The sequence below is a fragment of the Saccostrea echinata genome, unplaced genomic scaffold, assembly GCF_033153115.1.
Source record: "Saccostrea echinata isolate AGI-Se365-2 ecotype Australia unplaced genomic scaffold, CSIRO_AGI_Sech_v1 ptg000016l, whole genome shotgun sequence".
Lineage (NCBI taxonomy): Eukaryota > Metazoa > Mollusca > Bivalvia > Ostreida > Ostreidae > Saccostrea > Saccostrea echinata.
Genome location: NW_026889765.1, coordinates 1,200,893 through 1,215,000, shown reverse-complemented (window position 1 = coordinate 1,215,000; position 14,108 = coordinate 1,200,893). Strand labels below are relative to the sequence as shown.

General features: G+C 34.1%; 1 protein-coding gene across 1 annotated transcript in view; it reads left to right on the top strand.

The window, feature by feature from the left end:
* Positions 1–9,482, top strand: part of LOC133188322 (protein HIRA-like) — a 17,920-nt gene extending 8,438 nt beyond the window's left edge. Inside the window, exons 14-27 of the mRNA XM_061323700.1 lie at positions 412–609; positions 973–1,064; positions 1,159–1,507; positions 2,126–2,250; positions 2,962–3,097; positions 3,363–3,464; positions 3,974–4,125; positions 4,720–4,881; positions 5,146–5,204; positions 5,323–5,425; positions 6,978–7,100; positions 7,299–7,462; positions 7,892–8,007; positions 8,445–9,482. Of these exons, the coding sequence (XP_061179684.1) occupies positions 412–609; positions 973–1,064; positions 1,159–1,507; positions 2,126–2,250; positions 2,962–3,097; positions 3,363–3,464; positions 3,974–4,125; positions 4,720–4,881; positions 5,146–5,204; positions 5,323–5,425; positions 6,978–7,100; positions 7,299–7,462; positions 7,892–8,007; positions 8,445–8,561 (1,998 nt within the window). The 3' untranslated portion in view covers positions 8,562–9,482. The remainder of the gene's footprint in view (positions 1–411; positions 610–972; positions 1,065–1,158; positions 1,508–2,125; positions 2,251–2,961; positions 3,098–3,362; positions 3,465–3,973; positions 4,126–4,719; positions 4,882–5,145; positions 5,205–5,322; positions 5,426–6,977; positions 7,101–7,298; positions 7,463–7,891; positions 8,008–8,444) is intronic.
* Positions 9,483–14,108: the final 4,626 nt, after the last annotated feature.

Sequence of the window (14,108 nt, the reverse complement as noted above, 5' to 3'; positions counted from 1 at the left end):
TCTATATAGATAGCAGTCTGCACAGCAACAAACGTTGTTGTTGTTGTTGTTTTTGTTTTTTTTTATCTTTTAAAAGCTTATTTTATTGGCAACTACTTTTGTTAAGTAAGATACCACTTTGAACTTTATTTAAGAATATTAAAATTGGCAATGAAGCATTTATAATACAGATATATATATGTTCAGAATCAAAGATTTTGTATGACAGAAAGTGAAATTTACACCACCTGTTATAGTAAAGTTAACCATTTTATGACTGGAAGCTTTTGTAATGTATCTTTGAGCAATTCAGCTTTTGTCAATAGTGACAAAAATATGTTGAATAGATAGGGAATGAAAACAAGGAACCAATATTATTCAAAATTTGTGGATGTGTGTGAACAAAATGAAATGTATTTTTATCCTTTTCAGGAACTTTTTCTGGAGAAGATTTACGGGAAGTGTATGACCAAAAACAAATCCTCCACCAGTGGGACCCAGATTATTGAGTCAGCAGCCTTACTGAAGTTACAGCAGCAGAAACGCGAGGAAATGCAGAAAAAGCTGCCCGAGGCGGAGGAGAAGTGTAACCTCAGTAGGATGTCAGACAGTCAGGGGAGTCCCTTCAAGGTGGGGAGATAATTCCTCCATCTCAGAGTAGTGGGATCTTATGCTGCCAGATTTAGATTGGGTTCAGGAGGGGGGTCTTTCAGTCCAAAACTCGATCTTTGGATATGTTTTCTTACACAAAATAAATAAAAACTTCATACCTTTCTACTAAATGTGTGCATCTTAGTCATATTTAGAGGTTTAAAGATAATCCTTACTGGCTTTAAATATAAGTGACATAATCTGCAAGAAGGACACTCTTTTCTGAATGCTTTTAAAATTTTCTTCTAGGATTTGTGTCTGTTTTGTGCTTATATGTATATTTTGTTTTTCCTATCTTTACCATCAATTTATTTGTATTTTAATTGAATAAATTACATTTAGCCAACTGACAAACAAATTGAAACAAAGACAGCTGATGGCAGAAGACGGATCACTCCAATATTCCTAGCCCCACAGCTGGATGTGAATGTTGGGTAGGTGTAATTCATGCACACATATATGTTAAATTATTCTCCTTATTACTATAAGTTCTGAAGGAAAATACATGTATGTCTTACTTTAATACAGAGAGGCACCACTGCCATTTAAAAGCCAGGGCATTAACTTCACATCTAGAAAGGAAACCAGCAAGATAGTTGTAGAGAAGCAGAATATTGTTACAACTAAAGGAATGATCTCCCCTACCTCTCGTTCCAATCTGTCAAATTCCAACTTTTCAAACCAAACCACTTCTCCTGTACTACCTCCACCAGGTGGGGAGGGAACTCCCAAATCTCAGCCCCCTCCCCTGGGAGGGGACACCACTCCCAAACCAACCCAGGATACCAGCCCCGGGGCTGAGAAAATGGACACTGCTCAACCCTCAGAAAGTGCTCCTCCAGTAACTCCAAGCAAAGTCATCAACGTCTCTATACAGGTAATGAAGTGATACCATCTGCTCGGGAGAATTCCATTCTCACACATAATTGTATCATAAAAGCAATATGAGCTGCAACTTTGATGTTGGAAATATTTGTCGCAAAATTGTAATTAACTAATTCAATGACAGAAAAAAGAACCTTTATAAACTTCTGTTGTTGATATTTTCAATGGAAAAACTATTTATAAGCTTTGATTGAAGCAAAATTAAATTGTCGTCCTGTACATTATTGATTTCTGGTATAATACTATACAATCCATTGTACAGAAATATTTCTTCTGAAACAGTACTTTATCTTAGTCTAATTGATCATAAAGGTTTAAATTACATCAAAACAGCACATTTTAAAGCAAAATTTAATTCTCAAAATCAGGATTCTCCACTTTTGAAAATTTAACCATGGAGAAATCTCCTCGAAAGCCAAATGTGATCGAAAGCACCAAGACTTTCTAAGCTTAATTAATCATTGATTGATTTCACAAAACTTGGTCATTGCAACACAAGTTGGATTAACCATATAAAATAAATAATAATATATGGTATCTAAATATAACTTTCATAGATCAAGAAGAAATCCAGACATATTGATGAATATAAATTTATGTTCCTTTTCAGCCAATGACTGCACTGTCAAAGCCAAAAATTAAACACAGCTCATCAGAAAAGAAATCCTCAGAGAAGTCTGATGTCAAGGACAAAACTCCAAGTGTCAAGGACAAGATAAAAACTCCCTCTGAGAAGTAAGTGTCTTGGTATTACTTTATCTGAATTTGTTTAAGCTGCATTTTTCCTTTGATAAAATGAACAACCCTAGCATTGTCTTGATATACATGTAAAGAACCACATTTCTACAAACCCATTTGAATAAACGATTCAATGAATCTGAGTTATGCAGAATATTGAGGAAAAATAGAATGATGTGATAGATTTTTAAAGATCAGAAAATGTCATTATTTGCAGTGAATTTTTCCTAGAGACAATTTGGTAGAAGCATTTGTTGAATTAAGTTTTATGAGTCTTTATGTGAAATTAGTGTAGCATTGGTGCTATTAAAACCCCTTGCTATATACATAATGCATTATGGTCACAGTATACAGTAGATTCAGTACATGAGTTTCTGTTAAGTTCTTCAAAAGTATTCCTGGTTTTGGTGCTGGACATTTGCATTAGATGTTAAATACAGTCAAACCTCATTATCTCAAACTCAATGGGACTGAGAAAAAAATGTGATATGCAAGAGTTCAAAATAATGAGGGTAAAATAAATGAAGGAAAAGTGGAATAGGACTTCCAAAGTTCAAGTGTATGATGATACACCAGTCAGAAGTATCTCATTAGTTTACATAAGTCTATTGGGCTTGTACTGAATAGACTGGGTGACTTCTCATCTCTGATGGGCCTTATGTCCTGTATGAAAGCATTATAAACATCAACTTTTTCATCTGTTTTCAGAAGTGACAAGGTAAAAGACCACAAATCGTCAACTGGAGTTAAACGGAAACATGACGGTGAAAAGAAGGAGGAGAGACGAGGGCGTCCTCGTAAAGTTGACAAGGAGCGATCCCTCTTGGCTACTCCTGTTTCTAATGTAAGTGGAACAGAATATGAATCTTCATGTTCAGTAAATTCTCATATATATGTTCAGGTTTGTTCATTCATTCATATGTACAGTGTAAATGACTTTATTTTTTAGAATTAAAGTATAAAGGAAGGTGCAAATAATGTTTATGAGCTAAAATTCTCCAGATTTTCTATATGTAAATAAATAGCAATAATAAGAAAAATGACTTCATAGATAGCCCAGCTACAGTATACAGTGATTATTTCACGTACATGTATTTTGTATGTAACAGTTTGCACCACCAGTCCTGGATAGTCAAGGAGCTCATTACCTAGCAGCTGTCCCTGAGCTTGAGCTACCAGTGGCCTCTATTCAGAAAACCTTTACCAAAACTGTGAGTCAAGCATAAATACTGTTAGGGCTCATTTAGTTTCAGATATAGTGCTCTTTCTTGCAGTGGCAGTTAGGGCTGACACCGATTAAAACTATGTATGTATATAATCACTTGCTGCATTAAATTTGCAGCAAGACTAAGTTTCTGCAATGGATGCACTGTCTTGAGACATAATAATTTGTAAATTCAAACAATTATGGTTAAGGTGTCTGTATTGCAGTTTCTTATACATATATTTATTGCAGCTGAATTGCCTGAAATTTCTTGAATTTGATTGTACTTAAGTTCCTTAAGTGATAAATTATAGTTATTGCATCATTTGATGTACATACACGTATATTGTTACTGAAATTCTAATCAGTGACAGCCCTAGTTGTGGTCTATTACATGTATTTATTTTACATATAGTTACACAAACATGTGCATGTGGAGTAGTATTTACACCATCTAAACTAAATAGTAATTTTAAGAAAACAAGTTTGTATAAGCACGTTTTTTGACTTTTAAAGGTTGGAGGAAGGGATAGCTCTCTTTCAGTGGAGGTAGAAAACACCATTAGTATTGGAGTGCACACCCTGCACAAGATGAGGTGTGTTCAGGAAGGACTAACTCTCTGGGAACAAGTACTGAACTCACCTATTTTATCAGTGACTGGATCAAAGTAAGTTTTTTTTATCTATATATGAGTAAGATGACCCTCTGAAATCAAGAGTCATTTAAGTTTGTCGATGTGCAAGGTCCAAGATTTTGGAGCAGGTCTATTCCAAAGAACTGTGAGGAATACCTGGATCAAACCTGCAGGATGATGATTCTGTAGATGCTTTATTAACCTCAAACCCAGGTCATACAAGTATAACTTTGGTAGCAATTAAATTTGTTCTTTATAATTTAATTTTCTATTACTAAGTTTAAAAATAAAAAAATCTTCCTACAAATATGCCTTAGATTGTACAAAATTTAAATGAATTGTAAAGTGGATTGTTACGTTTTTGACGCAAGTCATATTGTGACATAGGCAATACTGGATATACGATATAAACTAATTTTTCTATCCAATCAAATGGCTCATTACGACCAGAATTAAATTATTGTGAATTGTTGTTAACTTTCATGTTTACTTAATCAAAATGGAAGGTGACATTTTTTTCTCACGAATATCTTTCATGGGTAAAATATAGAAATGAACAGAATTTAATTAAAATTAAGAAAGTTGAAAAGATTAGTATGAAATGTATACAACTTGCTGATCTTTCAGAACTGTTGTTTGTGCATCCTGCGAGGACGGGTCCCTACATATGTACTCCAGTACAGGATCTCGGATCCTCCCCAGCATTGTCCTAGATTCCAAAGTCTCTAAACTCCATATCAAGGGCTTCTTTGTTATGGTGATCACACAGAAAGCATTCCTGTACATTTGGTAATTTAAGAATTAGATTTTTTTTTGAGTGAATTCAATGTAAGTGCTACAAGTCATGTTTTGTCTGTTCTGAAGTTTGTTATTGGATTAAAGCTTGAGTAAAAGGTTGATGCTTCACTTGATTAGGTGGTAAAAACTCATATGTACTGTGTGTATAAATCTGTAAAATTACATCAAAGGATTTGTGATCCTAAAATGTAGGCTTTGAAACTTCAATTACAAGGTAACAATAACCTGACCTTTATTTTGATGCTTTTGATTTAGGAATGTTCAGCAGCAGTCTGTGGTAATCAGGAAAGAGTCATTAAAAACAATCATATCAGGTATAGTGTAGTTCTAACTGCATACCAAATAATATTTCTTAAACGTAATTATACTTTTTTTTATTTTAATAATTTTTGCAGAAAAATTGATGCTTAAAACTTTTTTTTTACATCCCAGGGAGTGATGACCTTCAGAAGTCAATGTTAACAGAGGAGGGGATGCCAATTATAACAGTTCACAACAAAAAATCCTACACCTTCTCAAAAGATATGGGCACATGGTAATTATGAGAATATTTCTTGTAATGTCAAATTATTTGTCACCCTCAACACATAGTGTACACCTAGGAATGATTTTTGTACATCATTCAGGTGCTGTACTATACAGATGGGTCTCTAATATCCGACCAGTCCAGTTCCTGCATACATTATGCCATTGATGCATTTCATTCTTAAAATTCTATCCTTTGCAAATTATAATATTATCTTCTGTGTTTTATTTATTTTTTATTCTTGAAATTCTATCCATTGCAAATTATAATTTTGTCTTCTGATTTTAGGTCACCTGAGTCACTCAGGTGACCTATTGCTATCTGTTCTAGTCCGTCATCGTGTGGGTGTTCGTCGTGTGTAAACTTTTACATTTTCGACTTCATCTGAAGAACCACTAGGCCAATTTCCACCAAACTTGCCAAAAAGTATCCTTGGGTAAAGATGATTCAAGTTTGTTCAAATGAAGGGCCAGTGCCTTCTTTCAAGGGGAGATAATTAAGAATTAGTGAAAAATTAATGGTATCTTTTAAAAATCTTCTTCTCAAGAACCACTGGACCAGGTAAGATGAAACTTATTTGGAAACATCCTCAGGTAGTGTAGACTCAATTTTGTTAAAATCATAACCCCAGGGGTAGGGTGGAGCCACAATGGAAGATCAAAATTTTACAAAGAAATACATTGAAAAAATCTTTAAAAATCTTCTTCTCCAGAACCACTGGCCAAGAAAGATGAAACTTATGTGGAAGCATCCTCAGGTAGTGTAGATTCAAGTTTGTTCAAATCATGACCTCCGGGGGTAGGGTGGGGCCACAATGGACGAACAGTTTTACACAAAAATGTATAGGAAAAAATCTTAAAAAGTCTTCTCAGGAACAGCTAAGCCCTGATTGGTCCTATTTATATGGAAGCAACCTCAGGTAGTGTAGATTCAAGTTGGATCAAATCATGACCCCCGGGGGTAGGGTGGGGCCACAATGGAGGATCAAATTTTACATAGAAATATTTAGGAAAAATCTTCTTCTCAAGAACAGCAAAGCCATGATTAGTCATATTTATATTGAAGCAACCTCAGGTAGTGTAGATTCAAGTTAGATCAAATCATGATCCCCAGGGGTAGGGTGGGTCACAATAGACTATGAAAGTTTTACATTGGAATATGTAGGAAAAATCTTGAAAAAATTCTTTTCTCAAGAACAGCAAAGCCATGATTGGTTATATTTACATGGAAACATCCCTAGGTAGTATAGATTCAAGTTTGATCAAATCATGACTCTGGGGATAGGTGGGGTCACAATGGACGATCAAAGATTTACAAAAGCTTCTTCTATCAGTTTATTATATACTTCATGGATCTTCTATGGATTGTTGTTTTATACTCCCTTCCTTGGGCCTCTTGTTTATTTACAGGTGTGTTTGTTTATTATGTTTTTTCTTTGTCTCAAAAAAAATGATAAAAAATAATTATTGCTCTTTTTTCTGGGCAGTATTTTTAGTATGATACAGAAAGTCTTGTCTGTTTAGAATTTGTTTGATATTTGTATGTTGTACTTTGATGATAGGATGCTCCTCCATAACAAAGCAGACTCTCTCCAGCAGTGTTCAGACCACCACAGCTGTGCACCACCTAGAGACTCCACCAAAATTCAGGGACCACTGGCCTCATTACAGACTTCTCATGAAAGGTAAACCTATCCAAGTCTAAGATTCCCCTTGCACAAGCCCTAACTTGAAAACTTTATAATTTTTTTTCTGATGAATGATGCAGATGTAGAATTTTAAATCCATGTTCAAGGATTTATATTTGAACTGCCTGGACTCAGTGACCAATTTATAATTTCATTTTTATTCTGTTTAATTGTATGATAAATTGTGTATTTCAGACTGGGTATGCAGGCCAGTCGTATCTTCAGCGCTGGACAATCACTGCAGCAGAGCTCCACCCTCAGTCATATTGAATCTCAGCTGGCAGCATGTCTTCTGCTTAAGTCAGCTCCTGAGTACAAGTTCTGGCTGCAGACGTACACAAGATACCTCTCTCAGGAAGGTTTGCACCGCATTAATAATTCAACATTGATTCATAAATCATTACGTTTTATAAATAGACTCAGATCATACAGTATTAATATCCATTTGATTTAGTTTCCAGAAAATGAGGAGCTTCAGCAAGATTTTCTTGGATAATAGTTTGTAAAGAGATATGATTTTTGTCATCTGTATAGGGATGTGATTTGTGTCCTGTTCTCCCTGTAGTGATGATTCCCCTTACATGTATTTGTACCTGTAGTTATATATGTACAGTGTATTTTATATAAACTACTCATTTACAGAGTGTATGTACACATGTCAATTCATTTAGTAGATGCACTATTTTATTTACAAAGATAACCAGGAGCCAATAACCTGTTTACCAATAGATGTTCTCCTATGTTTGTTAAGTGTGTCTTACTCTGTTAATGCTGTTTTCTGTACTTAGGACTCGAGTCAGAATCCAGGCACATCTTTGAGTCCAAACTTCGAGATGTCTGTGACGACCTTTTAGGACCAGCGTATAAGACGAAGGGAAAGTCTTCCTGGGATCCCCTCATTTTGGTAAATACAGACTTCTATTAATGAAATCAAAGATGGGGTCACATAGCTTTTTGTTTCTGATGTTAACCTTTGTCAGCTGTTATTCTGTTTTAAGTAGAAGTTTAATTACTCAATGTTTCATTCTGTTTAATGTCATGCTTTAAGATCAGAGGTTGAATTTGCAGGTGCTTGGGTGGGGACAATTTGTTTCATAAGCTCTGTTTAGGTACTGAAAGTACAATCTTGAAGAAAAAAATGTAACAGTACAGAGACATACATGTACACATTAAAAGTACATGTACATATTGAAAAATAATTCTACATGTATTTATAGAATCTCTTATTTTGGATCTCTTAAAAATTTGTGTCTTGTACATCCAACAACATGCAAACAAAAGAATATAAGAAAAGTAATTAACATCCAAATGAAAGAAACTTCTATCCATTTTGTTCATTAGGGAATGGATAAAAGAAGTCTACTTCAGGAGATGTTACCAAGCATTGGTTCTAATCTAAAACTCCAAAGACTTTTTACCGAGTACCATGACCAACTGGAGTCTATTGAGGACAGATGAACTAAAATAAACCCTGTATAACTGTTGAATTCTGGGATATCAGGTGTTGAAAAATGGCAGACTTCTTATACCAAATGTCACAAATTCAAATCATGCAATAGATACAGTGTACCTGCTGATGTATATTACTTAAAGCTATAAAAAAAATCCTATAAAAGATGTCAGAAATGAAGGAAAAAGGAGAGCGAGTTGTTTTCTGCTAAAAAAAAGTACAGTTTTCATATTTTTTTTATTGTATCTGTTATAGTAATGATATCTGATTTCTGCCCTTATCACCTTTGTAAAGAGAATTGTGCCAATAATATCAGTGCTAAGATTTCTTTTGACTGTACATGTCATGTAGTCTCATATAAAAAGTCATATTCATGGTAGAATTATAATATTTTTACAACCAGTTGTTATGTATGATTTGTCACGATGTCAGGATAAGTTAATTATTAATGCAGCTAAAAGGCAGCTTGGGTTAATGAGGTATATGTTTTATAACTTTCTTATTGATGAGCTTTCATGAAAAAGCACCCTCGAATATTCCATACTACAAACATACATAACGTAGAATGTTGTATTTGTGTACACATTTTTTTTTAAACCAAACCATTTCTAGTGCTTTTTATTTGAAAATAATCAATGAATTAATTGGGTGGGTTTTTTTTTTAAGATTAGTAATTACTGAAAATAAGTTTCACATATTGAAACAGATTTTTTTCTGTTAAACTGATATTGGCATAATGACTGTTAAACTGATATTAGAATAATCACTTTTAAACTGATATTGAAATGATCATGGCTAAACTGATGTTGGAAAAACTAATTTTTCTATGTTGTACTATGTAAGAAGATGACAAAAAAAGGAATAATTTCTGTGTGAATGAAAATTATTTATTTTGTAATCTAAACCACTTAGGTAGAGGGAGATTTCCATCTACAAATCCTTTGTGAATGATAAAAAATTTTACGCACAGACTTATGTTTTATGTGTGAATGTGAGACATGAGCATATTAGGTATTTTTGCAAATGAAAACTAAATTAAGCTAGATAATATTGCATTCAATCATGCTTTTTCCATCTAAAACTTAAATCTAAAAAGAAATTTTTAGCTATAATATATTTGTATTGGTATTTAGTACTTTGTGATTAAGTACTATAGATTATCAATTATCATCTGTTCTGAACAGATTTGGTTGTTTATACATATATGAATTGAACATATTTCAAATAATAAAGCATTGAAGCATTCAACTCTAGGGAATTCTTGTTTGCATTCAGAGAATTCTACTAACGCAGAAAATGAGAGGCTAGGGCCATCTTTAAAACAAGCATTCTGAGAGTATTGCATTAGCAATACTAGTCCCCTACCAGCAAGTGTAATCTGGTTCCTGTTAAAAATTGAAAATGCCATAATTCCGTCAAAAATCAATGAAGCGGAACGAAATGCATACTTGATCTATAACTCATCAAGGTAAAGACACATGCCAAAAATCAGCTCAATATCTGCAAGCATTTAGGAAAAAATTGCGGAAAACCCTGAAAAATTGAAAAGGTCGGAATTCCGTCAAAAATCATTGAAGCAGAACAAAATGCAAACTTGATCTGTACACCCCTGGGTCATGATTTGAACAAACTTGAATCTGTACTATATAATGAAGCTCTCACATAAGTTTCTACTCTTCTGGTTCAGTGGTTCTTGAGAAGAGGATTTTTAAAGATTTTTTTCCTATATATTCCTAGTATGTAAAACTTTGATTGCCCATTGTGGCCCCACCCTACCCCAGGGGGGTCATGATTTGAACAAAATTGAATCTACACTAGGTAATGAAGCTTTCATGTAAGTTTCAACTCTTAATTCTGCTCAAGTGGTTCTAGAGAAGAAGATTTTTAAAGATTTGTTCCTATATATTCCTATGTTAAACTTTGATTGCCTATTGTGGCCCCACCCTACCCCCAGTGGGTCATGTAAACAAACTTGAATCTACACAACCTGAGGATGCTTCCACAAACGTTTTATATTTTCTGGCCCAGTGGTTCTTGAGAAGAAGATTTTTAAAAGATGCCATTAAATTTTCACTAATTCTTAATTATCTCCCCTTTGAAGAGGGCGTGGCCCTTCATTTGAACAAACTTGAATCCCCTCTACCCAAGGATACTTTATGGCAAGTTTGGTTGAAATTGGCCCAGTGGTTCTGGAGAAGAAGATGAAATGTAAAAAGCTTACGACAACAACAATGACAACGTTACCATAGACAATGGACAAATTTCAATCAGAAAAGCTCACTTGAGCCTTCGGCTCAGGTGAGCTAAAAAACTTTTGACGGGTTTTCCTTGGACATTTCCATGTTAAACTTTCAAGCTGTCTTGTGACACATGGGAAGCAGAAAAACAAGAGGCCCAAGGGCCTTGAATCGCTCTTCTGATAAACTGTACAACCTATCACTTCTATTTGAAGCCTCTAAGTATTCTGTATATATTTAGATAAACCCTTGAAATTCCAATTCACACTCTGAGAACCCAAGATGATTCTAAGCCAATCAGTACCCGAGAGTTGGTCATGGTGACCTACTTATCACTTGTCATTCTCTGAGGACCCATCTACTAAGTTTGATGATTCTAAGCCAATTAATACCTAAAATATTTTTTAAAATTATAACCATAAAATTTTATAAGTAGGTCAAAGTGACCTACTTTTCAGTTGTTGTACTCCAAGGACCCAAGATGCATCAACTGACAAAGTTTGATGATTCTAAGCCAATTAGTTCTTGAAATAATTAATTAAAGCCATAAATTTTCAAAAGTAGGTCACGGTGACCTACTTTTCAGTTGTTGTACTCCGAGGACCCAAGATACATCGACTGACAAAGTTTGACAATTCTAAGCCAATTAGTACCCGAAAATATTAAATACAGCCATAAAATTTCTTGAAATAATTAATTAAAGCCATAAATTTTCAAAAGTAGGTCACCGTGACCTACTTTTCAGTTGTCATACTCCAAGGACCCAAGATGCATCAACTGACAAAGTTTGATGATTCTAAGCCAATTAGTACCCGAAATATTTAATTAAAGCAATAAATTTTCAAAAGTAGGTCACCGTGACCTACTTTTCAGTCGACCTACTCCGAAGACCCAAGATGCATCAACTGACAAAGTTTGATGACTCTAAGCCAATTAGTACCTGAAATATTTAATTATAGTCATATAGAATGAAAAGTAGGTCACGGTGACCTACTTTTCAGTTGACCTTTTTTGAGGACCCAAGATGCATCAACTTACAAAGTTTTATGATCATAGGCCTTAAAATGTCCAAATCATGCCTCTAAAACGCTTTGAAATCAAATGCCTGCAAAGTTCAAAAAGTAGGTCACTGTGACCTACTTTTTAATGAATATGTTTTATGGCCCCAAGATGCATCATCTTACAAGATTTAATGATTCTAAACCTCTCGGTATTCGAATTAATGACCTTAATTGTTTTGAAAAAGATTAGCCATAATAAAGTTCAAAAAGTAGGTCAAGGTGACCTACTTTTAAGTTAACGTACTTTGAGGACCCAAGATACATCAACTGACAAAGTTTGATGATCATAGGCCTTAAATTGTTCAAAATATGCCTCAAAATTATTTTGAAAAAGAATGGCCGCAAAATTTAAAAAGTAGGTCACCATGACCTACTTTTGAGTCAACAATATGAGGTCCTTAGATGTATCAACTGACAAGATTTGATGATCCTAGTCCTTATAGTAAGCAAAATATCAACATTTTAATAAAATGTAATTTTTGGTCAACTTTGAAGTGACCTTGAGACCACGCCCTTTGCCCCAGGGTAAATCCCCGTGCAAATTTTAATCTACAACATATCCTCATCCTTTTCTGTAAGTTTGGTGATAATCTGCCTGGTGGTTCTTGAGAAGAAGATTTTTTAGCAACCAGTACTTTTGTTTCTATTTTCCTAATTATCTCCCCTTGTTTAAGGGTCACAACCCTAGTTTTAGTACAAAAAGGGAGCCCTTGGTCCAAGGATACCCTGTGACAAATTTGACAATAATTGGCCAAGGGGTTCTTGAGTTATGGTCCATATTCTAAAATGTTTACGCACACCGCACAAATGGCCATAGCATTAGCTCTTTGAGCCTTTTGCTCAGAAGAGCTAAAAAGTCAGGCAAAATTAAATAGCAACAGGTCACCGAAGTTACGCAGTGACCTAACATCAAAATGTCTTTGTACATACAAGAAACAGCTCTGACGGAGAAAAAAAGATACCTTGTAATAATATACAAATCTGTGACAGATAAAAAAAAAGAGAAATCTGTGCATTTGTGAGTGTAAGGTGGATACACTCTCATTCTACATGTAACCCCAAACTCTCGTTTTACTGAAAATAAATGTAACCTACATCTAAAATCAATGTGATATGACTCAGTTTAGGAAAAAAACTGGCTTCGACTTTCTCAAATGTGAGCATTCAGAGAGTGTATCAATACTGACATGACTTCAATTAAATATTACTTAAAGGAACAACTATGCTCTCTCTGCACAATTTAAAAAGATTTACTTATAGATTCCTATGTCACACATTACTTTCCCCCATACCAATCCTGAAGGCCATGATATGTACAATCTAAATTCATACTACATTCTTGCATATCAATACCACAAGTGTGGCTCCAACCTAATTCTTGCATGCAGGGCAAATGAATAAATAAAAAAGGCAAAGATAACAAACAGTGAATAATCTCAGCCCTCAGTACTGATCAGGGAAAAAGAGTTATCAGTTGTAAAAAATTGTATAAAAAAGTAAATTTTCTTTTGAGTGTAGATTCAAGTTTTTTAAAATTGTTTTACTTTGGATTATAATATAGAAAAAAAAAGCTTCTCAAGAACACCGGCACATACGTCATATTTATATGAAAGCATCCGCATGTTGTGCAGATTCATTAATTTGTTCAATAATGGCCCCTGCTTAACAATTGTTGTGAAACATATCAATCAAGATACAGCCTAATGATAGGTTGTATTTGCAAACAAGGACATTGTAACAACCATACAATTTGCAAAATGCTGACTTTAAACAAGATTGTTTAAAGTCCTGTAGCATCAACTTATTTGTCAGTAGCTTGCCACCATTGAATCTGCACTAATCACCCTACCCCATTGAAAATGATTTGAATAAACCTGAATCTGCACTATGTCAGGAAGCTTTCATATACTGTAAATCACTACATTTTTGTGACACCTAATTCTTGGTTTTTGTTTTAGTATTTATAGCTAAACAAATTTTTCACAAATTTTGGATACTCATCTTTAATAAAAATAAATATACAAGACTAGAAATATGTCCATAGGACATGAATGCCCCACCGAGGGTATATAAGTAATGCAACATGAAAATTTGTATTAGTGTAGTGTAGCCACAATAGTGAAATTTGATGAGAATATCTTGAAAAGTTCCTTTAAAATTGAAATTGAAATCTAAAAAGTTGGATATAGATGATAAATTCTCACCAAATTATGTTTAAGTACATAAACTTACATAAATATATCTTAAATGGTTTCTT